The sequence below is a fragment of the Manis pentadactyla genome, chromosome 12, assembly GCF_030020395.1.
Source record: "Manis pentadactyla isolate mManPen7 chromosome 12, mManPen7.hap1, whole genome shotgun sequence".
NCBI lineage: Eukaryota > Metazoa > Chordata > Mammalia > Pholidota > Manidae > Manis > Manis pentadactyla.
The window spans coordinates 74,101,304-74,128,625 of NC_080030.1; the positions used below are offsets into that span (position 1 = coordinate 74,101,304).

The 27,322-nt window shown below is 38.7% G+C and overlaps 1 protein-coding gene across 8 annotated transcripts in view; it reads right to left on the minus strand.

Moving 5' to 3' along the window:
* Positions 1-26,567, minus strand: part of DSE (dermatan sulfate epimerase) — a 95,106-nt gene extending 68,539 nt beyond the window's left edge. For 2 of the 8 annotated variants that reach the window (XM_036893536.2, XM_036893534.2), the window contains exons 1-3: positions 26,310-26,443; positions 8,181-8,318; positions 2,046-2,514 (exon numbers count right to left, since the gene is read on the minus strand). In XM_036893536.2, coding sequence (XP_036749431.2) covers positions 2,046-2,514; positions 8,181-8,292 — 581 coding nt within the window. In that variant the 5' untranslated portion in view covers positions 8,293-8,318; positions 26,310-26,443. Of the gene's footprint in view, positions 1-2,045; positions 2,515-5,103; positions 5,124-7,934; positions 8,024-8,180; positions 8,320-26,309 lie in introns of those variants that run through there. The other 6 variants (XM_036893535.2, XM_036893538.2, XM_057489320.1 and 3 more) reach the window with 6 other exon arrangements.
* Positions 26,568-27,322: the final 755 nt, after the last annotated feature.

Sequence of the window (27,322 nt, forward strand, 5' to 3'; positions counted from 1 at the left end):
TACTGGTTATGGCATAGAGTTATACTTATTTTTACCAATACTACCACGAATAAAGTACCAGTTATCTAGTAAATTTATATACATCTCAAATAATCAATAAATCTGAACTTGTAGAAGCTGTAAGAAAGTTATCATTTTTATTTGAAGTTATTTATTTTCCTTCTTTTATCACAGGAGTCTAATCATTTCTAATGACAGCACTCATCCAAGCTGGTATTTATATGCTTGAATGTTTTACATTACAATAATAAAATTACAGTGGTCTTGTGCAATTCTCCTAATGTTACTGTATTTGTGCTAAAAATCTCAGTGAAGAAATGACGTTTCACAGCTACTTTTTCATGATGTGAAATGGTGAGTTTTTTACAGTAAGTATCTCTTTGGGACATTTTCATCCATATCTAAATCTGTTAAATTTCACTTATCTATCTAAATCAATAAGAATCTTACAAAAAAAAGTAGCCTTGTAGACAACAAAGGTGGTTTTCTAAATAAAGTAAACATGATTGCCATTTTTAGCTAATTGTACAATGTCAAATGAGTAATTTCAACATTTGATAATATATAATCTTGTGTTCAAATATCAAAAAATTTTTCATATATCTTTTATTTCCTTTCTTGGTTTCAATAATAGAATAAGGTCAGTTAACTAGTGTCAAAATCAGACACTATTGCATACATGGTTTAGCTTTGAAACAAATCAAATAAAAAGATTCTTTTCAACCTAAAACATTATAAGCTTTAAAATGATCATACATACTTAACAATAAGTCTTAAAAAACCAGCTCTGACATAGATTTAATGCCAACTCTTCCATAGTCTTTTTTATTAAGAAACTGCAAAAAAAAATCCTTCAAACTTTGTAACAAACAGCACTCCTTAACATACTGGCAGAAAGTTAGGAATAATTAAATTTCTTTATCAGAATTCAGGAAGCTTGAAACTACCCCATTCTTTACCACTCTGATACATGAGATGTAATTCATCAAAATATTAAATGCATTCACTTATTTTTCTAAGCATTTAAAAGTGAGCTCTCTCCAGCCTTATGATAAGTAGTAGCTTACATAATTTTGAAAGTTTTAGTTTATTTTTTAGTAATTTGGTAAAATACTTAGTAGTTTTTTTAGTATAACTGAACCATGAATGTGTATTAAATCCCAGTTTAAGTAAGAATACCCTTAGAATCTAACATCCTTCTCTACTGGTAGGTAATAACTGCACTAGTGGGGGCAAGGATTTAATAATATGGGTAACTGTTAAACCACTGTGTTGTATATTTGAAATCAATTAAGATTGTATATCAGTGATACTTCAATTAAGCAAAAAAGAATATTCATAGAATCCTTAGTTTTATCAATTCATCCCATCTCTTTTTAACAGGTAGACACATTAATTATAGACAAAATAAATTTAAACTAATCAAAAAGAGACAAAAAATTTGTTCTCAAATCTTGAACTTCTGAAAATAAATCATTACATGCTTAGAATCCTTTACATAATTAAACTGCAAAACTGGTATTCCTACGGTTTGGACAATTTGATAGTTATTGGGTAAGGTCTTGTTTATAAATTGCCAGTTAAACCTATCACATTTACTTTTAGCTCCTAATTGTCAATAAAGTGCAAATAAATATTAATTGGCTGATATCTCTTGCTGGCAAAAGGTATTAGCCAATTTGGGGTCTATCAGAATGGGAGGCCAGTTGATGGCAATATATGTTTGTTAAATACGGGGGAAAGAATTCTCAACAACCAAGATGATACGATTTACTTAATCCAGCAAATTATTTTTCTTTGGTTAGGTTGTATCTAAACACTTCCCTTCTAAAACTTTAAACATGAAATTTTCTTGGTCTTTTGAAACTATGGACAATTCATAAGCCACTGGTAACACAAATTACAAGTACCCCCTCCCCTTCACTCATACATACACACACACACAAAGAATGTGAAAATCCAGTCTCTGAAATTTCATATGAATATGAATTCAGTTATTTAAATTGCACAGTCAATACAGTAAAAAGTAAAAGACAAAAATCTACCAACTAGGCTGAGCCGCCATCCTTTCCATGTAGTCCTTGGCCATGTCTCGGGCTTCAATGTTCTCAGGATACAACACACAGAACATTGCCAAGGCGCCCAAGTTGTTGCCGTAAATTTCATTCCAGCGGGCACTGTAGTCCCTGGGATCCCAGGGCGGGAGGTACTCCAGGGGACTGGACAACATGGTGTGCACAGCCTCGGTGAGGTGGGCTGCAATGTGCTCATGTGAGCTGGTGGCCCTGAGCTGCAGCTCGGCCACCTCGGCCTGGGAGAAGTACAGCATTGGGTGGCTGTCATAGTTGGCATTGGTGAAAGGAATCATGACTTCTGGGTTCTCGTCAGTGATGTAGGCTGACACAAAGTAAAACAAATATATGAAAAACACACTGGGAGCCCCCCGTGTATGAGTCCTCATCGTGGCATCAGATCTCCAAATCTCCAAGGCAGCCAAACCATCTTCGAAAGATCCTACAGAAGGAGAAAGGAAGAGAAGGACACATTAGCCAGGGAACATGGCAAAGTAAGAAATACGGTAGTAACAACCTCCCTTCTTGGAAAAGGTCTAAGTGTTGACAAATAAAGCTTATGAATTTAAATTTTTAAAAAACACAAAAAATTTTAAACAAGGAAGAAACTTACTAAAACATAATGATTTAATTAATTAATTAAACACGACACATCAGACATGTATTCATTGTGGAAAACAGAACTTTGAACTTAGGGAAACAGTGTATTTCCTCAAATAGGGAAGACAAGTTCTCCTTGGCGTTCATCTCACATTTTATCACACAAAATTTTAGATTTTACAGTATTTTTTAGACATTAATATGAAAACCACAAAACCAAAAGCTGGTGGTGAAACATCATCTGGGAATGTGAATGGATGTTAGGAAAAAAGAGAAAATCCTGTCCTAGTTAATATAGTCTTCTTTAACTTCTCCCCACTTCCCAAAATTCTACACTTTGAAACAGCTATAAGGATCAACATATCTCTAAGTGTTTCAGAAGACAAAACACTATGAGTATGGCTAGATAACTTCTTTGTGTCAGCAGAGGGTGGGGACAGAGAAGCTGAATGCTGCTGATGAACATCTGACAGCCCCACGGCTTCCCTGATCTGACGTCAGCAAGTGTGCAGTGAAAGGCCAGACGTGGAGTGTCCAAGACTCAAAACTGACATGCCCTCAGCAAGAAAATAAAATCCCAGAAACCAAAGGCTGAAATAACACACGTGATTTTTCCCCTTAGTATTTGAAACTACTGTCTTGTTCATTTTGCATATGGGATTTTGGTGTAATTCAGTAAGTCAGACGTTTAAACCAAGCTCACCAAGCTTACATATTTTAACTACTTAACTTTCTTAAAAATCATTTTCTCAGTGCCAGCTCTGCTCACACATTAAAAGAATGTCTTTCAAATGTAGGAACATTGGAAAAAACCCTCAGCCTAGTCTATGTCCCACATCTGGGATAAAGCAGGCATAAAATCCCCTAGAGGAAAGTCAGGGAATTCTTAAAATTCTTTAGAGGGGAAAGGTTATAGAAAGCAGACCAGAAAAAGACAGTTTTATGTAAATAATGAACAGTAGTTTTCAATTATTAAAGAGAGAGACTAATGGAGAAAAATCAAATACCCCAGCTAAACACAAACTATTTTTCCAGGGAAAAACTGCCTCATCAAATTCAGAAGAAAGAAAACTAAGGACTTGACACACATTAGACGTCAACCCACATTCTCAACTTGATGTATCTCCATGAGAAAGGCAGTATGGCAGTGCTTGCGGATGCTGCCATAAATTCTAGTATCCCTTTTATTTCTGAATGTGCTTTAGGCTATATATATGAAACTCTCTGGCAGAGGGTTTGTGAAGCATTTTAAATTTACTTCAAGAGTAGAACTTGTGATGAAAAAAAATTAGTAGAGCCATGCTAAATAAAATATATAAAATAGAAATAACTCTTGGACTCTACCCATATTATGACTAGCACCCAAAGCTTCAAGACGGCTGGCTGGATCTTTCAAGGTCAGAGATCTAGCCAAAAGAAATAGTCTTCTGAGGAGGGGTGTGTGGTATCTGGCAACACAGAGATGTAGCTGGGTCTACAGTAATGCTCAGTCCTCACTTTGCCTCCCCAACTCCAGGATTTACTTTTCTAGCTCTTTTCAGAAAATAACTGTGCTAACAATTAAAACAAAACACCAAGCCCGTATATACTAAATCCTCAAAAATCTAAGATTGGATGCAGTCATCAATGCAATTAACAGTGTGGTATTTTAGGGACCCAGGCTTAGCATGGGTTGTAAGTTTCTCCTTTAACTGATCCCTACATGCATGGAATTGAAGATTTTCTCTCTACTACTGGTATTTGAATGGGTAGCTCAAGTTCTCAGTGGGTTGGCAGGGTTTGGGTTATTGGGGAATGGATAAGAAGCTATGGAGAGACCAGAATTTCTCTATCTCAGATTCTGTACAAACATTCCCTAACAATGGCTAAGTCTACTTTGTTTGATATCCTTTCTCTTCCCAATGCATACCATCCTCTACCCAGGCCTGGAGTTGCTCAGATAGTTAGGGATGCTACAGAGTCCTTCACAATGTGAGACTCACACTATGATCTCAGCCACTTCTACCACTTTGCTTCCAATTGCTCAGGACATGCCTAAGTGTACTTAAATTGGTTGTTTCTGAAGCATAGAACCTCATTAAGATGTTGTTTTGCAAATGACGCCATCTCAACATGCCAACTGTTATTGAAGGTTCTCTAGTTATTACTTCAAATTCATGTGAGGGTGTCAGGGCAGTAAGGATGTACCACATATTTAAAACATTAATTCTTGTTGGGGTACCATGTGGGCCAATGCAAAACCCACAGACATTCTGCAGAACAGTCATCTTTGAAGAACGCCTGAGGAAAAAGGACCGCAGCATTTACAGTGGCACAATTGTGCACTGCCTTCCTCATGTCACACCCAATGTGCTCAGCCCCCATTGCTCTTCCAGCTATATGAAGGCCTTTGCTGATCTACCCAGTTAATTTCTCCTTATCTGACACATACCTGTATCTCACTGGACTGTTTCATGTGCTGTGCCTTCCAAAGGCAGGACCACAGCTTCCTCTTTGCATCACAGCTTAGCACTGTGCTTGACATACAAAAGGCAGCTCACAGATACTGTTGAACTGAACTGACTCTTGGGTTTAGGAGCTGGTAAAGTATCACCACTAAAAAGAACAAGGAGAAATTTTATTTCCCCTTATTTGAAGCCAAAGCAAGTTCAGACTTATTCAGAAAAAAATAATTTGTTTTTCTGGGAAACTAATGGAGGAAAACACTCACAAGGCCTAGAAACTCCTGGAGCTTAAAAACTGTTCAGCAGTTTTTCCATAAGAAAAAGAAATTAAACTTAATTGAAGTCTACCCCAAAATTGCATTAGGCTGATAACCCAAAGGAGACCTAATTCCCATCTACCATCTTAAATCTGTCCAGAAAATTCCACCAAAAAAAACCCCTATTTCCAGTCTTTGTGTTTCCCCGTCAAACTTCTACCTTCAGAATTCTGTGTACCCACTCTGTAAAGAGCTAAAGTTAGATGAATGGAGCATTTCTCAAGAGAATTTTAGATGGAGCACAGAGGGGCAGGTTTTATGCTAATTTTATGTACTTATTTTCCATGTACATTAGGAAAACCTACAACTAGCACATGAAACCTGAGATTTCAACAGATTATATAAAGTTCCTGTTTAAAATAAATTTAGATTTAAAAGTAAGTTTAAAAAAAAATTGGTTAAAAGCAAAAAATGTTGAACGTGATGCCCAAATAACTAATGTTGGGGAGATGCTGAAACTGCTGAGTGAAACAGTGGCTAGTGAGGCTAATGAGTTTACCAGAATGGCCGACTCTGACTCTCCTACTGCCCCACCACAAAACGCACATGCTCTCACACACACATTCACATACACACTCCCACACACTCTCATATACACATACATACACTTATTCACACACTCACACACACACACATACACCTTGGACAAATAAGTCTGTGCTTCCAGATGTCTGTGGTCAGTCTCTCAAGACATTCTTCCCCTCGCTCAAAGTGTTACAGAAACGGCAGAGCACCACTAGTTCCCTTAAACCTTTCAGTTGCACTTGGCTCAGTTCAAGAGCATGGTATTTTCAATATGGCAAAATCAGAGGTTACCCTCTGCAGCTGCCTCTAATACACACTGTACCCATAACTCAATTCTCACGGTATTTCTGAAGTACTCTGTTGGGCCCCATTCCTTTAAAGTCTTTCTTCTTTTCCTCCACTATAATGCACTAACTTTCCTAATCCCATTTTCCTTCCTTTTTTTTTTGTCTTACTCTACACAACTTAGAGAACAAAACATTCCTAAATATTGACCTAAACAATGAATACAATATAAGTCATTTAAGAAATAACCTGCTACTACAAGACAATTCAGATGGCGGTTTGATCATTTCTCAGCCTTTATGCCCTACATAAATCTGCCTCAGTCCAAGTTTGGCATTATGCTTAGGCCAAGCCAAATAATACAAAAAGTACTTAACAAGATGCCTGCATTCTAATTATCCTCACAAAGCAACAATAAGCCTAAAATTATTTTGCTTTAACTCAGGTTCCAATAGTCACTGCAGCCATTATAACTGTAGCATACAGAGAAATTTTGTGTGAAACGCCTTTTAACATAAATGATTTTTTACTTTACAATAACTTAATGAGGCAAAACAGTATTAAGAGTTACTATATACTGTTACTGTAACAGTATCTTAGAGTAATTTTCAGAGGCAGAATTAGAACCCAAATCTCCTAAATCCTAAACCAAGTTTCTTTGCTTTAACAAAACATTTTAACAATATTCAACATTAAGGGTCCATTTTGTCATCCTTACACAAAGAAAACCCAGAAAGACTATGATGAGAAGGAGAAGAATTGAAAGCTAGGATAGGACACTGAGTTTCAAAAATGAGATAGGTTTCCAAATGGTCTGGGACTATTTATAAATGAAATACCCGGTAGTGCAAAAGTTCTTTCAATTCCTCTGAAATTAGAAAATATAGAAAGTATAAGGAGGAGAGATAGATCACCCTGTAGAAAGTAAAACATGTCCTATATTAAGATGGATTAAAAATGTTCTCATAATATGTGCCTAGTGTAAAGAACACAACATTAGATTAGATTAAGATATGGGTGTGGCGTTTAGCAGAACTGAGTAAAATCCCAGCTCTGCTGTCTACCAGTTTCAATCAACTGACTTCTGCTCTCAAAGCCTCCTTTCTCTCATCCATAAAATGGTTTCAACTTCAGGGGGAGATTAAATATGTGATGTATTTATCACAGAACCTGACCTGAAGTAAGAAATCAGTAAATGTTATTTTTAATAAAAAGGGAAGATAGACAAGATTATGTCAACCTATCCTTAAAATACTTTATTTGAAAGAAACTAAATATTATAAGCAAAAGAATGAGACCCAGAGATGTTAGGGGAAAGTCATGCCACTTGTTAGAGACTTGGCTGAAACTCAAACGCAGTGCTCCTAACTCTTTAACACATCGTTCCCAGTAAGCTCAGCGCTCACTGGAAAGAAAAGCATACGACCCTTGCAATTTTTCAAGTATTTGTTGGAGGTTTCTTCCCCCCAAAGTTAAGAATAACAAATAAACTATTATTTGAGTTTGATTGCTTCCCAAGACTAGCAATTCTTGGTGTACAAAAGGTGATGGTTTCTTACTAAGATTTTTCAAAAGAAAGGCCTGGTGACACAACAAGGCTGGAAAATATAATCTCTGACTGGGAAGCTGTTTCCTAGTAATAAATTAATATTATGGAAATTAATATTAGTAATAAATTAATACATGAGTACCTAGGGGACATCTGCTGCCAGAGTTGATGAATTAACCTTAGTTCAGGATCTCAGCTCAGTCAATGCCATCCGTGTCTCAGCTGATCATCCTGGGAGATGCCACATGAGGTTAATAAAACTAAAACTTCTTCTCCAAAATATATAAAAATGAGAATGCCAGTGCATTCATTTATGAGAAATACAAGCAGATAAGGAAATATTTTCTGGCTTCACTGGAAAATACAGGAAGTTAAATTATTAAATTACCTGGTGAACAAGGAATCAGAACAAAGATCGTGTGAAAGGCCCTGTGCTTGAGGCAAGTCAACCAATCAAGGTCACCACAACTGCACTTGAGAGGACGCTGTGTTGTCAGCATCTGTCACAGATGCCCTTGGGAAATAACTGAGAATAAAATATTTTTAATTGAATTGTACTGTTATTTAGGAAAGAAGAGCAAAATGTATATCCCCCACAGCTCCTGGCATCACCCTCACCAAGCTCAGCCCAGGAGTAGCTGTCCCAGTTCACCCAACCCAATGAATGGGCACAGTAGTTAGTTACCCAATAGGAAAGTGAAATACCTCCCATGCTAACGCTAGATGTGCCCACATCCATGAAGGGCTAGCACAGGCTGGCAGACCCAGACACCTAAATGCCCTGGATGTCAGACCCTCCCTTGGAAAATGTACAGACGCTGCAAAAGTCAGCATTCTTCCTTGGTCATGCTTCCATCAAAACCCAAGTTGCCTCTGTCCTTAGGTTTCCAATCAGGTTTTAGGCAAACTCTGAGGTCTTGACAGCACTAATATCCTAATTCTAAAAGAGCTACACATTTCCTTCTTTGATGTATTTGAGGATTTACCTTTCAGAGAAACGTATTTCTAAGTGTTTCAGAAAGATTTTGCCATGGTCTCACACATACTACACTACTGTATTCAAATACTTTAATTAATGGAATTTACATATTTTTTAAAGTTCTCCTTACTTTTCTATTTCAATTTTATTAAATATATACTTAGGATAATTTTTTTGAAAAATAATTTTTCTTCAATGTCAAAATAAAACCTTGTATGTCCTTGGTAAATTTTTGTAGTGAAATAAATGTGACATTATTCTTTAGGATAATCGTTGAACCACTGTGTTATATACTTGAAACCAATATAAGACTGTACATCAACAGTACTTCAATAAAAAAAATCTGACATTATTCTTAAATATGTCAAATCCTGAGAAAACATATGGTTTTGGTACTATACAATCATTCCTAAAATTATACTCCCTCATGTGTAAAGCCTATGGACTCAGCCAAAAAAGAAAAGTTTAAAAACCAAGAGCTTTTAATCAAAATGAGGTTCCTTTTATTATTGTTTCCTTATTTAAGGGTAAAATGAAATATATCTCCTCCAAACAGTCATTTCCAAACAAAAATCCACAATATGAAATCAGAGCATATGAAATCCCCAAGAATTTACACAACTACTGAGGGAGTAATTATAACCTTGAACCCACACAGCAAAACCACACCGTGTATAATAATGGTGTTCAACACCTTCACACTCAACATTAGACAACCCTTAGGTTAGGTCTGTAAGCTAAGTGGAGCTCTGTACAGTCAAAGAACACTTCTATGTTGTTCCCAAAAGTTTTTGTGAAGATAACACACTTTATCATAATATAATCTGAACTTCACTTCTTTCCTATACCAACAATGATAATGTATAACTTCCTTATATGAGAATAATTAATCTAAATTATGTCTAATGTCAAGTCTGAAGGCTCCATCTCCCATTAACCGGAGCCTACTTAAATGAGTAAATTCGTGGCTATCAAACTAGAGGGGTAATTTAGTAGTAGAGTTTTGCCTGATACACATTAATACAAAACTAAAACCACTAAGGTCCAGCTTTTGAGAGAGTGGTTGTCTTACACAGTATGTAGAAAGAAAGTAAAATCTGTATCATTTTCATGGAGGCAAAAAGAAAGCAGGGTAGAGATGGGGGTCTAAAAAGTCATTGATAAGATTAGGAGTATTTTACTTTGCTTACAAAAAAGGCTAAAAGGTAAAATGGAATGGTTATACTTTCTAAAATAAAGCATAAGTAAATTCTAGCTTATCTAGCAGTCTAACAATTGGATGTCTGATTGCTACTTCTTTATTGCAATTTTAACTGATTTTCTTGATGAAGTGCTGGAATACAACATCCTAAAGTATTTTCAGAATTTTTATTCTGATACTTTCAGAATAATTTAATGGTGAATATAATTAAGTATATTTCTTCTTGATACTTTCAATCTTTTAAATAAGTAGTAATTTATGCTTACTAAGTTTTCCAATGCATTGTTTTCCAGAATTGGAATATCAATTTCCTATCTATGTCAAGAGCAAGAATTTCTTGTAGCTATAAATTAATCCAGTTATGTATTAAACATCTATTAAATCCAGGAACTATGCTAGTTATAAGGTTACAAAGAAAACAAGAAAAACTATGCTCTGCCTTAAAAAACCACAGGATAAAAATCTAAGAAATTGGTGTTTCTGAGGTGTTTTTTTTAACTGCAAGTGCTTTATTACTCTGACAATAAAAATGAATAGGAATTTTCCCTTAGTCCAAAGCAATTTAACTCACTATACCTAGCCCCAGAAGAAAATTAGCAATCTTTCTTTTCAAAATTTTCTAAACAGTAAGTAACCAAATATTTTCTGGAAGGGTCTAGAAAAGCAGCTATGGTTTTCTCAGCAAAAGCTTTAACCATGAAAATACACTTTTCTGGCATTACTGGCTAAAAAATATGAAGCATAAAAAAGAAGATGAATAAAGATAACGAAGCCAATAGCTAAATATAACCTCAAACAATTTCATATAAGTTAAACTAAACCATGAAAAACTAAGGTAAAATTTTTCTTTCAGCCATAGATTTATGAGGTTGACCAGTGAGGTGGTTAAAAGGCCTGGCACAGGGCTAAGCGTAGCTTTCTTATAGTAGTATAACTATTTAAATTATCTGAACAAGCCAACTAGCTAAACCTTTTCCTTCACTTAAAATGAAGGTAAAAATTACATTTGTCTCAGACTAGCTGGGAGATTAAATGAGATGAACACCTATAAAGCACTGAGTACTTTCCGGTAAGTGTTCCAAATAAATGCTAGTTATCACCATTCATCTCAGAACATGATTAGTGGCTGGCTGACAGCACAAAGCTGGAGCCAGACTTCTAGGAGTTGAATCCCAGAGTCACTGCATCCTGTTTCCTCCTCCATAAAGTGGATAAAGTAATAATACCTTCCTTCACAGGGTTTCTGTGATCTTAAATTAGCTGATATACATGAAGCATAAAAGGGTGCCAAGGATTTAGGGAGTGTTTGATAATTGCTAGCACTCATTATCTTCTCAATGGGAACACCAAGATCAGTCCAACTGAAAGGAAGTGGCCATGATACCAGGAGGAAGTGCTCACAAAACTGTCACTCACAGGAAGTTATTTTTAAAATAGGAGCATGGCACTGTGTATTCATAACCTTGCAATCTTCAAGAGCCTAAAAATATCAAATACTTTGACAAATATAAAGCATTTGATGCCACAGGTTTCTCCTTCCTGCTCTACAGCACATTTATAACTTTCAGGCTACATATTCCAAGCAACTGAACACATCTGAGGAAAATAGAAGTCTATGAATCTAATACAATTTCCTCATCAAAATTGAGAGAGAGCTTTACTAATACACCACACTGATATATGTGTGCTTAAAAGTCAGAAAGACATCCTAAACATAGAAACATCCGTCTTGATGAAATTTAAAAGATGAAAAAATTTACTGAATTTAAATAGAATTTTTGGAAATCTTATGTTTGATCAAAATATATTTTCTATGTCCCATAAATGGCAATGTACATGAACTTTCATTTGGTAATGTAACTCTTTGAGTTTGTGGATACAACTATCTTTATTTCTGTAATCAAATCTTCCCCTTTGATTTTTAGGTATGTGACTTCTTTTTTTAACAGTTGTGATAGCTAATTTTATGTGACAACTTGTCTGGCCACAGGGTGCCCAGATATTTGGTCAAACGTTATTCTGGATGTGTCTGTGAAAAGGTTTCCAGAAAAGATTAGCATTTGAATTAGCAGACTGGGAGAAGCAGATGGCTCTTCCTGATGTGGGTAAGCCACATTCAGTCCACTGAGGGTCTGAGTGGAACAAGAAGGCAGAGGAAGGGAAGGGAGAATTCATATTCTCTCTCTGCCTCATTGCATGAGCTGGGACATCAGTCTTCTCCCACCCTTGGATTGGGACTTGAACCACCAGCTTTTCTGGGAGTCCGGCTTGCAAATAGTAGATCATGGAATTTCTTGGCCTTCAGAGTCAAATGAGCTAATTCCTCTGCCTCAGATCAACTTCCAGGCCTCCTTTTCTCCTTTCCACCTCTTTCCTGATTCCAATCAATATCGCATATACTCGTAGGTCAGTGCCTCTGCTCTTCTAGCCCAATATCTGCAAAATTCTGTGAGATGAGTCATGACATCAATAACAGATGTTCAGGTGAAGCACCACAAAATGTGTTTAGCCTCTCATATGTAACCTACTCTGGTTCACTAATTTATGAATTTAGCTATAACAATGCTTATCTGGGGTATTTCCTTATATCATCTCCAGCATCAGGTCCTATAAATTTACCCTCTAATAATAATGACTCTAAGAGGCACTAATACCATGTTCATGCTATGCAGGAAAGGGTTAACTCAGCAGGTCTATGGCTCAAACCCCACACATTTCCAAGAAAGGCCTGTCTTCAGGACTGGCCCTTGTCTGGCTCAAGGGAGATGAGCTTTAAGGCCTTGTAATATTCTGCCTGATAAAGAGTTATTTGTATGCCTGAGGCCTTGGGCCATGTGGTACCTATTTGATTAGTTAGTTTATACTAACAATGTGATTTATGATGAACTCCTATCTTTGTACTAGGAGGCTAGAGTATGAATAGCTTAAGTCAATCATAAAGTACTTCATGTCTACATGACTGAACCCCAATAAATGCCCTGGACACGAAGGCAAGGGTGAGCTTCCCTGACTGGCAACACGGCTTTACACATGTTGTCACACACTGTCGCTGGGAACGCAGCTCCCCTAGGACAGGACACCTGGAAGACAGAGCCTAGTCTCCACTGGACTTGCCCCATGTGCCTTTTCCCATTGCTGATTTTAATCTGTATTCTTCGACTGTATTAAGCCATATGCAAGATTATAACAACTTATTGTGAGTCCTTCTAGTGAATCACTGAACCCCACAGTGATACTGAAGACCCCCTCAACTTCATTTTAAAATATCATCTAAATTCCTGTTAGAATTATGAGAGTCCTTTTGTAACACTCTGTCCCAGTAGAAAAGGAAATGTGGCATTTTTCACCAAATCTCTCTCTTTACTCAACTTCTGCTATTTTTCTCTTCTACTGAGAAAAACAATTCTCAGTTGCTGTTGAAGCAAAGGACACAAAAGAATATACTGGACTTACATATTGCCTAAAAGCTTTAGTTAATGTAAAATGAAACAGATAGATATTAGGTAAAAGGCTTAAAAGAATTTCATGGGAAAGCAATTTGCTGGCATTAAACCTATAATTCAAGATCATCTAATTAAAACTAAAATGCCATTTTATTGGATGAGTATATATGGAGCGATGCTTATGTCACTGTACATGAAGCTCTTTTTCATTCCTTATATTCTAGCATTCTCCCATTTTTTTTCAATCTTTAAATATCATGTCAATGATAAAATTTTTTTTTCACTGCCTTTCACATTCTTTAACATTTTTATGTTTACTTCTTTTTATTCTCATTTTTGACTCACAGATCATAGTTTTTTGGCATCAAAATCCCTCAGTACTTTCAAAATGTTCTGAATCATAATAAAAACCCGGAATACCACAGTTTTGGTTTGTAAAACAATCATACATAGATATAATTAACCCAAAGACACAGGCACTACTGCTTTTTCAGGACCTCCCCATCTCAGTTCCTTGCAACCAAACCTGCCAGCAATTCAGGCCCAAACACCCCCTCCTTCCTTTCCCCACTCTGACCACGTATTCCAGCCATCAGCAAATTCTGTTGGCTCCATCCTCACAGTACAGGTCTCCCCATGTCCCGTCGCCCCTCTGCCTTCTTGTCCTACAGGTCTCCCTATGGCCCATCGCCCTCTGCCTTCCCATCCTACAGGTCTCCCCATCTCTTACCCCACTCTAGCTGTGCGGCCTCCTTGCTGTTCTTGTACACGTGGGGCGTGCTCACTCCCTCAGTGCCTGCGTGCTTGTTCCCTCTGCCTACAGTGTTTCCCCCAGGCATCCACATGGCTTGCTTCCTCACTCCTAAGTATTTGTTCAAATGTCACTTTCACAAGTGAGGCCAGCTGCAACCATCCCATTTAAATTACATCCTTATCACACACAACTGCCACCATTTCCTAACTTGTTCTGGGTTTTGTGTTTCTTCTTTGTGGTTATGACCTTCAGATCTACTATATAACTTACTTAGTTCTTTTTGTGTGTCTGGTTTCCCCTTTACAGGGTAAGCTCCATGGGACACTTTGCTTTCTGCATCTTCCCCAACACCTAGAAGACTGCCTAGCACTTCATACACACTCAGAGATTATTTATTGAATGGATCAATGCATGTGTCAAGATGTAAACCTTTAAAACTCAAAAGATAACTATACATATAATTACATCACTATATAAATGTAACTACATAAAAAGAAGCAATAAAAATCTTTGTGTGCCAAGGCAAACCATTCGAAAATAAAACGTACTACGGTGCTTAAACCTTTCAAGAGTCCTCAGGGTGATTATCACAGAGTCACTGAGAGGTGCTGCTTCATCAGCTCCCTCCAGTCCTCCCTGAGGCACAAGGCTCTGAGTTGGTCCCAGCTGTGGCTGGCATGCTGAACGCCCCTGTCCCACCATGCCCTTGTGAACATGCAGACCACCCCCTGAGTGTCCCTTGCTGTTTCCCTACAGGCCACAGATGATTTTCATGGAGTCCTTTCCTAAATGCCACCTCCAAATTTGCAGCCTGTCTAATGGGCAGCATTAGACAGGAGCCACTCTTTCCATCGACTCATGCCTGGACCAGCCAGGCCTCTCTTTCTACTAGATGATTGTTTCAATGCTAAGACTTTTATCAAGGTTCTGTTTTAAAATTCAAAGTGATTCCCTCCATGTCTCCACTTTTAACCATATTCCCAAGGATTTCAATTGTTATTTAATGGTTCAATATAAGGGCTTTATTAACGCTATTATTTGCGAATTAAAAAAAACTTCCCGTACGGCTAACATTTCTTTTATCTGGAGAATTCAAAAGAATAAGGATTCTATCTAATGAATTATTTTATGCCTATACCATTCCTACATGAGCTTAAAAAAACTTACTATAGTGAATTTTTATAGACCTACAAAGTGTTAGTAGTCCGGAAACAATTCTTGAGGAGAGGAAAAGGTTTACTAGACCGCCGGAGACTATACATGCTGTGCAGAACGAATGAATCATCTCTGAATTGCTGGCCACAGAGCCACAAGCTCATGTCTAATGCCAGAAATACAATTCAGAGTCTGCAACATAGCCAGATATGTAACGTCTGTGGGTATATCCAAGGCCATGAATGTTTAGCTTGTTGTCCAAATCCTTGTCTTGTAAGTCAACTGCTTGTACTTCATTCTGTCTTTAGCATCCTACTCTGGTAGTGTTGCCGCAGCCTTTGCATCTCCTGATGCAGGCATATACCCCTCCTACCCACCCTACCCACTTTACTCCATCTCTGCTCACAGCCAGATGCCACCAAGCTACTTCATTTGGCCAAACCTGATGAAACTCTCTTCATTCATGCTGGAGAAAACTCCTTTTGTACTGATCTTATTTTTAAACTTTCTTCTCATGTCCTGTCCTAAATGAATGTGAAGACTAGATGACCAACTGTCAGGTGATTGCTGAGGCAAATGGGGCAAGGGAGAGGAACCAGATGTCATTTAGGATCCTTCCAATTTAACGATTTTATAAAGTACCTTTGACTCTTTCAGTGACACCTTACCCCCTGCTGCCCTCGCCCACGAGGCCACATCTCTCACTCCCCAACCCACAGGCAAACTGCAGTAGGCGCTTCAGTTCCTGGGGCCACCCTGGAGTTACTCTTAGGGACTCTCCTGGCACTTTAGCCTCTTGAATTCACCATTTGACTCTTTTTGGTCATCACAGGTAATTTATTTTGTTTGGGGATATATTCAACTTCCTCAGTGATTAAGAATGATATTTGTCTAGTCTACCTCAATCCTTATGATAAACCTGAGAGGAATCTATTTCTGTCTTACCTCTCAGCTGCCCATCTACCTGCTTATTCATCTCCAATTGATTCTTCAAGCAAAATCCATACTTTGATACTTCAGATTTTCCAAAAGTATTCAATTCTTACTTTCTAACCTATACCTTGGGACAGCGATATATCATCCAAATTTATAGAGAAGACTGAAGTTATCCAGTAAAAGTATAATGTCCCTAAACTTACCTTAATATCTTTATCTCCAACCCCAAAATAGAAAGAAGTCACAGAGAGTGCCATGCAAGAAAGAAGGAAGAAACGCAAAAGATTCCTTTCAGCAGAAAGGGACACACCCATGGCATGTCCGTCACTGTGGCTCTTCAGGGAATGGTGCACTTCCACAACAGGAGAGAGTAGAGCCAAGCCCAGCTCATTAATTGTTTCTCATATAAACCTACAGATTCCTCCTCTTTTCTACAACCCTTTTGGCACACTGGTCATAGTAAACACTCAAAAGATCTGACTCAGGGTCTGTAATGGATTTAACTGTGTCCTACAAAAGCTCACGATGTTGGGAGTCCTAATCCCCAATTAGAATGTGACCTCAGAATGTGACCTTATTTGGGAATGGGGTCATTTCAGATATAACTGGTTAATATGAGGTTATACTGGAATAGGATGGGCCCCTAATCCAATATGACTGGAATCTTTATAAAAAAGGAAAATTTGGACAGGGACATAGACAAGGAGAGTGCCATGTGACAGTGAAGGCAGAGATAGAGGGGAAGCATCAACAAGTCAAGGAATACAAAAGACTGACAGAATCCTCCAGAAGCCAAGATAGAGGCATGGAAGAGATTGTCCTTCAGGCCTCAGAAGGAACCAACCCCGCTGACACCTGGATTTCAGGCTTCTCACCTTCAGAGCTGTGAGGCAATAAATTTCTGTCGTTTAAGACACTGAGAGGCATTTTGTTACAGCAGTTCTACCAAACTAATACAAGGTCCTAGCTCTACGATTTTTTCATTTCTAAAAAAGAGATAGTAATTCTTACCTCTGTACCAGAGGCTGCTATAAACAATAACTATACAAATAATGCTTACCAAGTAGCAGGAATTATGCTATGTACTTCACATGGATTAATTCATTTTATCTCCACCACAGTCCCATAATGCAGATACTAGCAATACCCCCTTTTCACTGCTGAGGAAACTGACACAGATGAGCTGAGTTACTGAAGGTCACATGGAAACTGAAGGAACCAAGATATAACCCCGGCAGTCTGACTGTACTATCTATGAAATAATTATCTTTGGGATCCAGAAAGTTCCTCACAAATTAATCACCGTCATCATATTACTTTTCTACTCAAAGGCCTCTATTTCCCACAGTAAAATGAAAAACTTTCTCATCCAAGAGCTTCCACAATCTAGGACTGGCCTACCTTTTCAATATTACCACTCACTTTCTCCTCACACAAATGCTCCCTTCACACTTATTTGCTCTTCCTTGCTTGAGCACAGCTCACATTTTTAATCCTTTATTCCCACCATTACTCTCTTTCATGGGTTCCCTCTTTCTACCTACTCCACACCCAACATCCTATCTTCCTCAAAGAGTGTTCTTTGAGGCCTTCCCTTCCAAATTCATCCATAAGGGGTCTCCCGTGTGGCCTCATATGTGCATTGTTCAATATTTTTTGAAAATTCAGGGGTGATGCCAGCCAAGAAGGTGCTTATACCATTTTATTAGATGGCAAAAGAAATATTTAAACAAACCACTAAAATAAAAGGAAATTAGCATGAGAATGACAAACTGTTATTGAAATGAACAGAAGTTAAAATTCTGGCTAAGAAGAAGGATGCCCTGAGGAGGTAATGTCCAAGTTGTGCCTTAAAACGGGGCCCACAAGAATGTTTCTAACTTTAACTGTCTCTACTAATTTATGCGTTTCGTACTAATCACACACTTACTGTTATTTGACAGTACACATTATCTCCCTTTCTCGCATTTATTCAGTCCCCTCTGGATCCAAAAGGGATTTAAGATAGATCTCACCTGCTCAGGCAGGTATAAGCTGCTATGAGTCAGGGGTCTTAGTTTTCTTTGTCTTTCCTACAGGGTCAAGGACCACTGATGACAAGCAATACAGGCCTTCAAAATACATTTGTGGAAAACAAAGAGAGAACAGATGAAGAATGAAGGAAGAAAGGAAAGAGAATATCATAAATGGAAATAAATGAATTCCCATAATTTTTCCAGGAAGTTCTCCTCAACCTGGCAGCCACTCCATTTCTCTGCTCTCTCTACCAGTGCCTTCACACAGCTGGACACCCTGCTTGCAATGCTTTCTTCCGGCGCCCGCACCCCCTCCTCCCTGCCCCTTTTTAGCATAAAATCTTCTTGAGGCCTAATTCATACTCCCTTCCCAGTTGAGTATTTTCTGCCTGTGTCACCCTTACAGATCTCTTCCATCCTGCAATTCTACTGCATGCATTTGTCTCTTCAGTACTTAACTGTTCTCATAAAGTTTCATACTCAGTTATCTTTCTCCAACCCCATTTTATAGCTCCCCACAGCTGGAAACCATGTCATGTTTATTTTGCACGCCTCCCCTCTTCTCCTCCACCCAGATGTCCCCTCAAACACAGAACTACCTGGCAATACTTGCTGAATGACTAAGTCCTTTCAGCATTTCTATCGCTAAAGTATAAGGTCCTTTCACCTATCTCTCTAGGCTCAAAAGTACATTGGAAAAAATTATATATCAAAGCATTCATTTTGAAGTTAACAGTTTTATCTTTTCTGAAGTTTGCAATCACTGAACCAAACTTCGGCAGCTTCACCAAGAAAAAAGGGTGTAAGCAAACAAATAAGGATCTATTATATAACCACCCTAACACTACTAGTTCAATCCAACTTCTTCAGGCAGGGGATTTATCATTTTATGGCAATTAAGTAATGTAAATACTGACACACATTAATAAGAATAAATGTGGCCCAACTTATCCTAAAACTTGAAATATGAAATTTAAAAAGTAGAGGTAAAAACTGAATTTTTAAAGTTCCCAAGTTACCACAGCAGATAGTCAAATACCATTTGTTAATTTGAATTTTATAGACTAATTCTATGCAATTCACAGTAAGTCTAAAAATTTTAATGCTGGAAATATTTGACCCCAACATAGCACACAGTTAACAGGAGGAATCCCATCAGAACTATACTGGTTTGTTTACAACAAAATGATGTATCTTAAAATTGCACACTAGTGTTTAAGAAATGATAAATTGAACTATTACATAAAAGCAACAGATCATTTTTATTTTGCTCTCTACTTTGCCTGGGTTCTTATTAGAACAAGAGGCTCAAACTTGTGGAAGGCTTAGTAAAGACAGAGTTTTTAAGCTCACAGCCAATGGTATCAGCAAAAGACACTCCTACCTAAGATAACTAGTTTTTTCACTACTTCCAAGAATTAAAATTTCCTTTGAGAAAGGTAATTGTGAAAAGTAGCTCAAAATTACTTTAAATGAAGTTGAAACTGAATTTTAAGTACCTAAGACATTTCTGTTGAACTCCACTTCTTGGCATCCTCCAAGCCCACTGACTCAATAATGGCTGAAAGTGCATTTTCCAACACCTTTTGCTGCATCAAAATGAGCCTACTTTTAGGAAAATTATATCTTAGATACGATCTAATTTTAATACTGAGTAGAAACAGAACTGTCCTTAAACCATGTAATCAATCATAGAGATTCTATCTTCTTAAACAAAAATGAAACAAAGTTCACATTCTGTTTCTATAAATATCATTATTATTCTTAACCATTAATACAGCTGCAAGAAGTTTGGTATATGAGAGAGGCTTCTAGACTCTAACACAGGCAACCTCTATATTTTGACCACATGACTGATGAATGTCCTATATGTTTATATGGCCCCTGTTGCCAGTCTAGTTCTATTATAAAAAATGAAGCAGAGAAATGTAAAAGATATTACTGAAAATTCAAATGGAACATCATAGTCTGTTGCCAAGACCCTTTTAAATGATTTTCTAGAATGAAAATAGTATGTGGAGAAAAGTGACCCATTCAGGGAGAAAACAGATTAAGCATACAGAAGTGTTCAGATACTATTATGTGTACTAGAATAAAATGCTGAAGGAATCTTATATGAAGAATATTTAACTACTTAGCATATACTTTGTTCTAATTATTAAAAATGCTAAGTGGAAACTATAACAGCACTTGTATGTCAACTAAAACTGACCCTTTCTTCTAGATTCACATATAGTTAAATCGTTTTTAATTCCTAAAATTTTCAAATCCAGATGAGCAAAAGTCATAAAATCAAAACCCCAGAACAGGGAAGAACTCAAAGGCCTCCTTCAGAAATTCATTCTAAAGGTTTAAACACTCAGAAAAACTTCCCCATATTTAGCATAAATCCCTCTCCATGCTTGCTGTACATTGATTTCCTCTTCTTTTTCAGGGAGGATGGAAAACAGCTGTTCAACATTCCCTCTCAGTATACTTTTTCCTTCCTGCCAGGCCCATTCCCCCCCATGGGAGAAGTGTAAACACTGCAGGTGATTCCCAAATCCAGCAGGCCCATGCCTGATTATCCACAGGGTTGATGAACCTGGCCCCATTTGTACTTCCTAGAATAGTATCATTAGATTGCAAAGGCCCCAAGAAAAGTTCTTTGCCAGAATTTGTGGAATTCTGGAAATCCATCACTTATAACCTTTCCTCAGATATATTCAAACAACAAAAATAGCCCTGTTTCAAGAAGAAAAGTCTACAGCCAGAACTCTAAAGAAGGTAAGCAGTGTCACCCTGCGGTCAGGCCTCCTCCCAATGCTCTGCCCCTTGTGTCAGGGTGCTGAGTACACCCTGGCATCGCATACTTTTAAGCTACTTGATTTTCATAATGCAATTTTTGATTCGTCATGACACAATTATCTGGATGTAAGCTAACTTTAGAATGCAAAATAACCCTTTCAATACTTCAAAGTAAATGAAAGTGCCAATTTGTAGTTTTATCTATTTTAATGGGTAATCTCTGCTAGATTCACAACATAATCTGCAGATTACCTCATTTTACACTAAAACATATGTAATCAACCTAATGTTACCTCCTATTTCAGGAATTGCTGACAAATGTCACCATTTTTCTTGCAGTAGCCAGTAGAACCCAACAGAAAAGCCAGTATATTGCCTGCATACTTCATCAATAAAAATATCATAGACCCACAAGTTTGGTGAGCCCATGCCCGTTACAAATTCCTTTTCAGATTTACTAAGTGCTGATTCATCTTTATTGTGGTATAACATCTGCATGCATTAAATGCCTATTGCTTAGTAGTTGTTTGTTATACATAAGAAAAATGCAAAAGCCTTGGTTTAATCATCAAATACAACTTTATAGCTCTATGGCATCTGTGTATGCAATAAGTATTTTAAATGGGAAGACTTAAATGACAACTTTTTAACTGATTGTGGACCTATTCAATTTCTACTAAAAGGGCAAGTACACTAATTTAAACATATAGAGGGAATATCACTATGATTATCCTGCTATTTTTCACATTAATTGGAGATAAGAGAGGCACTATTAATTCCATAAATAATACCAAAAAAAGTTATTTTGGCATTTAGACACATACTCTCAATTGCAAGTTCTCTCTGGCAGTGTTTAGGACAAAGCAGATATACACACCTACAATAGATAGGTTAACTGTACATCTCTCTTCTGTTTTATAGTTTAAAACAGAGCTAACTTTATAACTATTCCCAAATACAAAATACCAAAATAAAGCGTGCTTATCATAGTATGTTTATAGTTTCTACATATCACTGAGGAGACAAATTCTGTTCTTTCAGGAGTTGTTTACTAACATTTGATGACAATACTTAGCAAGATCATGTTTATAGAATATCTGAATGAAGTTGAAACAAATAGAAGGAAATCCAGTGGGAATCTTAATGCACATTAAAATTCATAGTGTTAACTCTGAATTAAGAACTAAACAAACTACTCCATTCAAGAAATAAACAGAAGGCCTCAACGATCTTTTCTTCTCTTGCCAAATTAAAAGCATTCCCTTTTCTTCTTTGTAATCTCCACCAGGCTCTCTAAACACTCTGCCTCCTGCAAGTTTATATTCTTCTAGGCATCTGAACGAGGATCTGGAACGCACACCTTCAACACACTGGAGCTTGCCTAGATAGGCAGAAGCAAGCAACACAATTGGCAAAGCTACCAAAGACCTGAAGCCAGTGAATGAGAACTGAACGACCAGCCCAGGGCTTTGTAGGCATTAGAACAGGCCCCACAGTGAAATCCTTAGAAGGCATGAGAAGAGACAGAGCCCAAGGGAAGAGAAGGGCACTGTGGGAACGGGGGTCTGTAAACTGCCAGTTTACAGAAGCCGCTGCAGCACACAGGCATTCTAGGAAGCTGACAGACCATGGGCAGTAATGAGTAATCAAAGGAATAATCAACTAGATCTACAGAAAATGAAATGTAAGTCTGTAATAACATGAATTTGGAGTCATAAAGGAGAAAACCAGAATTAAGTGTGCAGTTTAGGTTCATCTCATATTTAAGATAGGCCACCAATTATTTGTAAAATGATAGACAAATCTCTTACCTTCACAGTATTTTCTTTTCCACACCCCTAAAATGAGGAAGACACCTCCTCTACATCACTTTCCATTTCTATAGGCTAAAATACGGAAATAGTAGAATTAGCTGAAAAAAATTAAAAAGTACTGGGCAATTTTAAAATGCAATTATTCATGTAGCCATCTGATCTACCAGGGATTTTTCCTTTCTTTCAACTGTTTAAACATGTATGAATTTGTAAGCAAGAGTTTATTAACCCTAATGGTCCCTATTTATCCCATCCACAATACTTTCTACTTCTCTTTTCTGCAATACTTCTCCACCGACAGATAACCAATTTACATAAATAGAAGGTGTGAAACAATAAGTTTTGATGGGTCAGAATTTGGAGATATATTTATTCACAAATGTATATGGAAAATTTTCCTTTTAAAGAACAATTATATCACTACCTAATGCAAAGTTTAATTTATAAAAGGGAATTTCTTATTAGAATTGGACATTACAGTTGGCATAATTTTTGAAATTCATCCATTTCTAATTACTGATATCCCCAAATGGAAGCATGGATTAGTGCCTCAGGAATCTAGAATTTTAATCTCTACTTCCCATTCTCACACTAATTTACATAAGAATTTCAAGGGCAAATCATTTCTCCTTTTGGTACTCTAGGCTTTTTTATTTGCCTTATTCCCACACTAGGCACTGACTCTGGGTTTTGAGAACATTTATGTCATGCAAACACTTGTTGGTAATTTGGTGACCCCCAAGGATTTTATTCTACAAATCACTATGGGGAAGACGATGTAATTCCAAGATGAGAAAACCCTAAGGCTTAGTAGTAAGAACTGTTCTGCCCTCTGCTTCGACACATTGTTTCAGAAGGTTGCTGGTCATTGAATCTCATCAGGTGCCTTATCCACTCCAGAATAATAAAGATTCAGCCTCAGTCAAGAAATAAAATGACATGTACCATGATGATGAAGTTCCCTCTACCCCAGGTTCTTTATCCCCTCAAAGGCCTGCCACCTATATTCCAGGACAATTACAGTATTTCTCTTTTTACTGGGCAGGGGTGGGTGGTAGCGGGAGAAAGTGGGTTGAAAACACTAACACTATTACTATATTTACGACTCAAACATGCTAACAGTTAAGTAGTATTTCATATATGCTGCAACTACAAAATGCTGGCTTTTACAAGTTTCTTTATTCCTTTTGAAAACAAAGATTTCTGATATATTAAAACCCAGTTTAAGATTTTATCTTCCTTTATTCCTCTCCAATCACTTGATGAAATCATATACTGAATGTGAATCATGTTATTTCTTTCATGTAATATGTGATTCAAGGCAGTAGAAGTAAATACCAAAATAATCTACAACAAATAACTTTAAGAAATGTTTATTTTATTCTTTAATTGCAGAATGCATTTCCACTTATGATCTTAAAACACTGTTCTAATAAATTTAAAAATTCAGAGATTAGAAAATCTTTATAATAACACACTGGGAAAGGCAGGACAACATCTGTGAAGTTATGAACTTGAGGTCATGGATCACCAGAGGGTCCACACAAGGCAGCATTGCAAGATTCTAAACTGGATAGACAGCAAATCTCATTGCAAACCTGTATCAGCTAATTTGTGGACTAATTTTATAAATACTAAAGCAGATGCACAAATTGTTAGTCACTAGGTGGTCCTGACCTCACATGGCTAACCTAGTTGACTTCTTACCCTGCGTCTTCCTACTCTAGGCCCCTAACCCCAGAGGGAGGAACTTAGACAGCTTCTACACAGTAGGACCAGGTAGGTCCTAACATTCCCAAGGCGGCAAAAGCCTATACTGTGTTCTGTTGGAAAGTCCCTCTTTGTCCAAGTTGGTTTTTCTTTTTCTTTTTTTTTGAGATTTCCCTTTTACTTGGTCACTGTGCTATGAATATTTTTTAACCTGGATATAAAAATGTACTTTGAGGCCACTGTTTTTTAACTAATTAACTAAAACTTGAGGAAACTGATACTGACATGATATACCCCTCAGTGAAAAAATGATCCCTCCCAAACTCAAACTCTCATATGCTGCTTTTTTATGTTTTTCCCCTTTCTACATTAGCAGTTACAAAAGAGGTAGGGCAATTTCTTCTATATTTCTGAATGTCTCCTAAGTAACCAGAGCTGTCATGTACTTTTTGCTGAACCCACAGAGAAGAGTCACTAGATGACGGAGGCATTAAATTCCATCTTATCTCCATTTTTATTAGAGCACATTGTAACTACACACTTCATAAAAAGGCCTAATGTTTGTCTGGTGACCTTAAAAGAAAAAAGTAACACATGATGGACAAACTTAGATATATTCCTGTATTTGATTTCTTCCACGGACTTTATGTGATCCCATTTTTGCAGTACTGTCTGAATATTCTGCAAAATATTGCACATGGTATTTCTGAGGTTATCATTTGTTGAGAAATTTTTAAAAAATGAAGGAAAAGGAATTCCTGAAATTTTAAATTCTAAGATGTGAAAAATAGAATACTAAAAAAACTATTTTGAAACTATTTCTGAAAATGTCTATTCTCAAATTTAATGTAACATTAACTAAACCGTGGCTAATGACAATAACTTTAAATAACTTTACTGCACCAAGATCCCTAGAATTAAGTGACATTTCCTCACCTAAGGAATTTCAGGTAAATGAGGTTCACCTCTTGCTTTTAAGCAACGGATTCGGTTTCAACCTTCAATGCCAGCTGGCCTAAGCGGAGGCTGCTGCCTCACAAGAGCGATGAAAATGAGTTCTCAGGTCACAAACCTAGCTCAGATTACAGCTGAGACGTATCTTGAGCTCCCCGTAGCACTGTTTACAGAGCTCCCCAGACTGTGAGTCAGGCCCCCCTCCCCTGAGGTCTGCCTCGCAGGGAGGTTTACCAACAATTCCGCCGACTGACAGCGGAGCCGAGCAGCGCTGGAATCCAGTGGGAGGCTCGCGACGTGCTTCCCGGGCTTCCGCAGCCGCACAGGCGTGCTGCCAGAGCCAAGATCAGCACGCGCGATTGCCACCACCCCAATGGGCAAGGGAGGCAGCGGCAGGAGGACTCGGGGCTGTGCACCCAACCAGGTAGAAGGGGGCCAGGGCCCCGGGAAATCGCGCCTGTGACGGTCAGATCTGACACACCGAAAATGATCTCCAGGTTCTTACCGTGCATCCGGCTCAGTGCAGGGCGCCCAAGGGGTGCAAAGGGACTGAAAGCCGGCCCCGAGGCTGCCCCTCCACCGGGAAAACCCACAACCCAGCTTCACGCCTTGGGCGCCCTCCAGGAGCCCAGCTGAGCTGGGCCCCGGCGCGCAGCTCCCTACGCCGGGCGCCTGGCCGGGGACGTGGCTCCGACCCGCCCGAGGCTCCGGAAGAAAGTTGCGAGGCGCGGGGCCCAGGGCGGCGCCCGCCCCGCGCCCCTCCACTTACCTCTCCCTGCCGCCGCTTCGTCCTCCCGGGCGTCGCCTCCCCAGTCTGGGCCCAGGCTCCGGGGCCCCTCACGCCAGGGCGCCTGGGCCCCCCGGCGCCCTCGGAGCCGAGCCACACGGCCCCCGCTGCCCCTGAGGTGTCGGAGGGCGCCGCGGCTAGGGACCAGCCGCTGCAGCCCCGGGCGGCGCTCTGCAAACCGGGCGGGGTGTGGACGCCGGGGGAGGAGCGCGGGACGCGGCGGGCGCTGAGCTCGGCTGGAGGGAGGGAGGGAGTGAGGAGGAGACCGCAACGTCACCGGAGACCCGGGAAGGCGAGGACTGGGAGGGGAAACGGGGACCCTTCCCCACCCCGGACCCCGACCTCCGGCCCGCCCCGCCCCGCCTTCTCTCCGGGACACACAGCTCCGCGCGGCGGGCGGTCTTTCCTCCACTCGGGCCCCGACTCCACGCACCCCTGCCCCGCAGGGCCTCTTTGGCTTTAACTTGCTCTAGTTTACAGTGAGCCATATGCTTCGGGCTCCAGTGACCCATATGCTTCGGGCTCGACTCTGGAATCGCCCCCAACTGAAAGATACTTTTGGAGGTTCAGAGGGAGAGGCTGATGCTTCTGGACAGCCCAGAGAAGAAAATCGTGGAAAATGTTGAGAACCTTACCACCGGGGCTGTTGCCCTCCCCTCGCCTTCTCCAAAATAGTTACTCCTCGGATTCTCCTGCATTCGGTTTTGCTCTTTTCAGAGAGAAGGGAAGAAATAACTTATTTAGAAGCAGCTCATGCCTTAACTGTACTAACGAAATAATCTAAATCCAAAAGCATTGAACCCTGCAAACTGAGTGGATTTTAATCATCAAAGGTCAGGAACAGCATATTTGATGTACGCTGCTTACCAGAGAATATTTCATTTATGTTTTCACCCAGGCCTGCAGGCTGACCTGGGAGCTCTCTTTCACTTGAGATTTTCAGAGAATTTGTACCTTAGTTATCTCAGCCCCCTTGGAGAAGTTTCCTCCCTTCT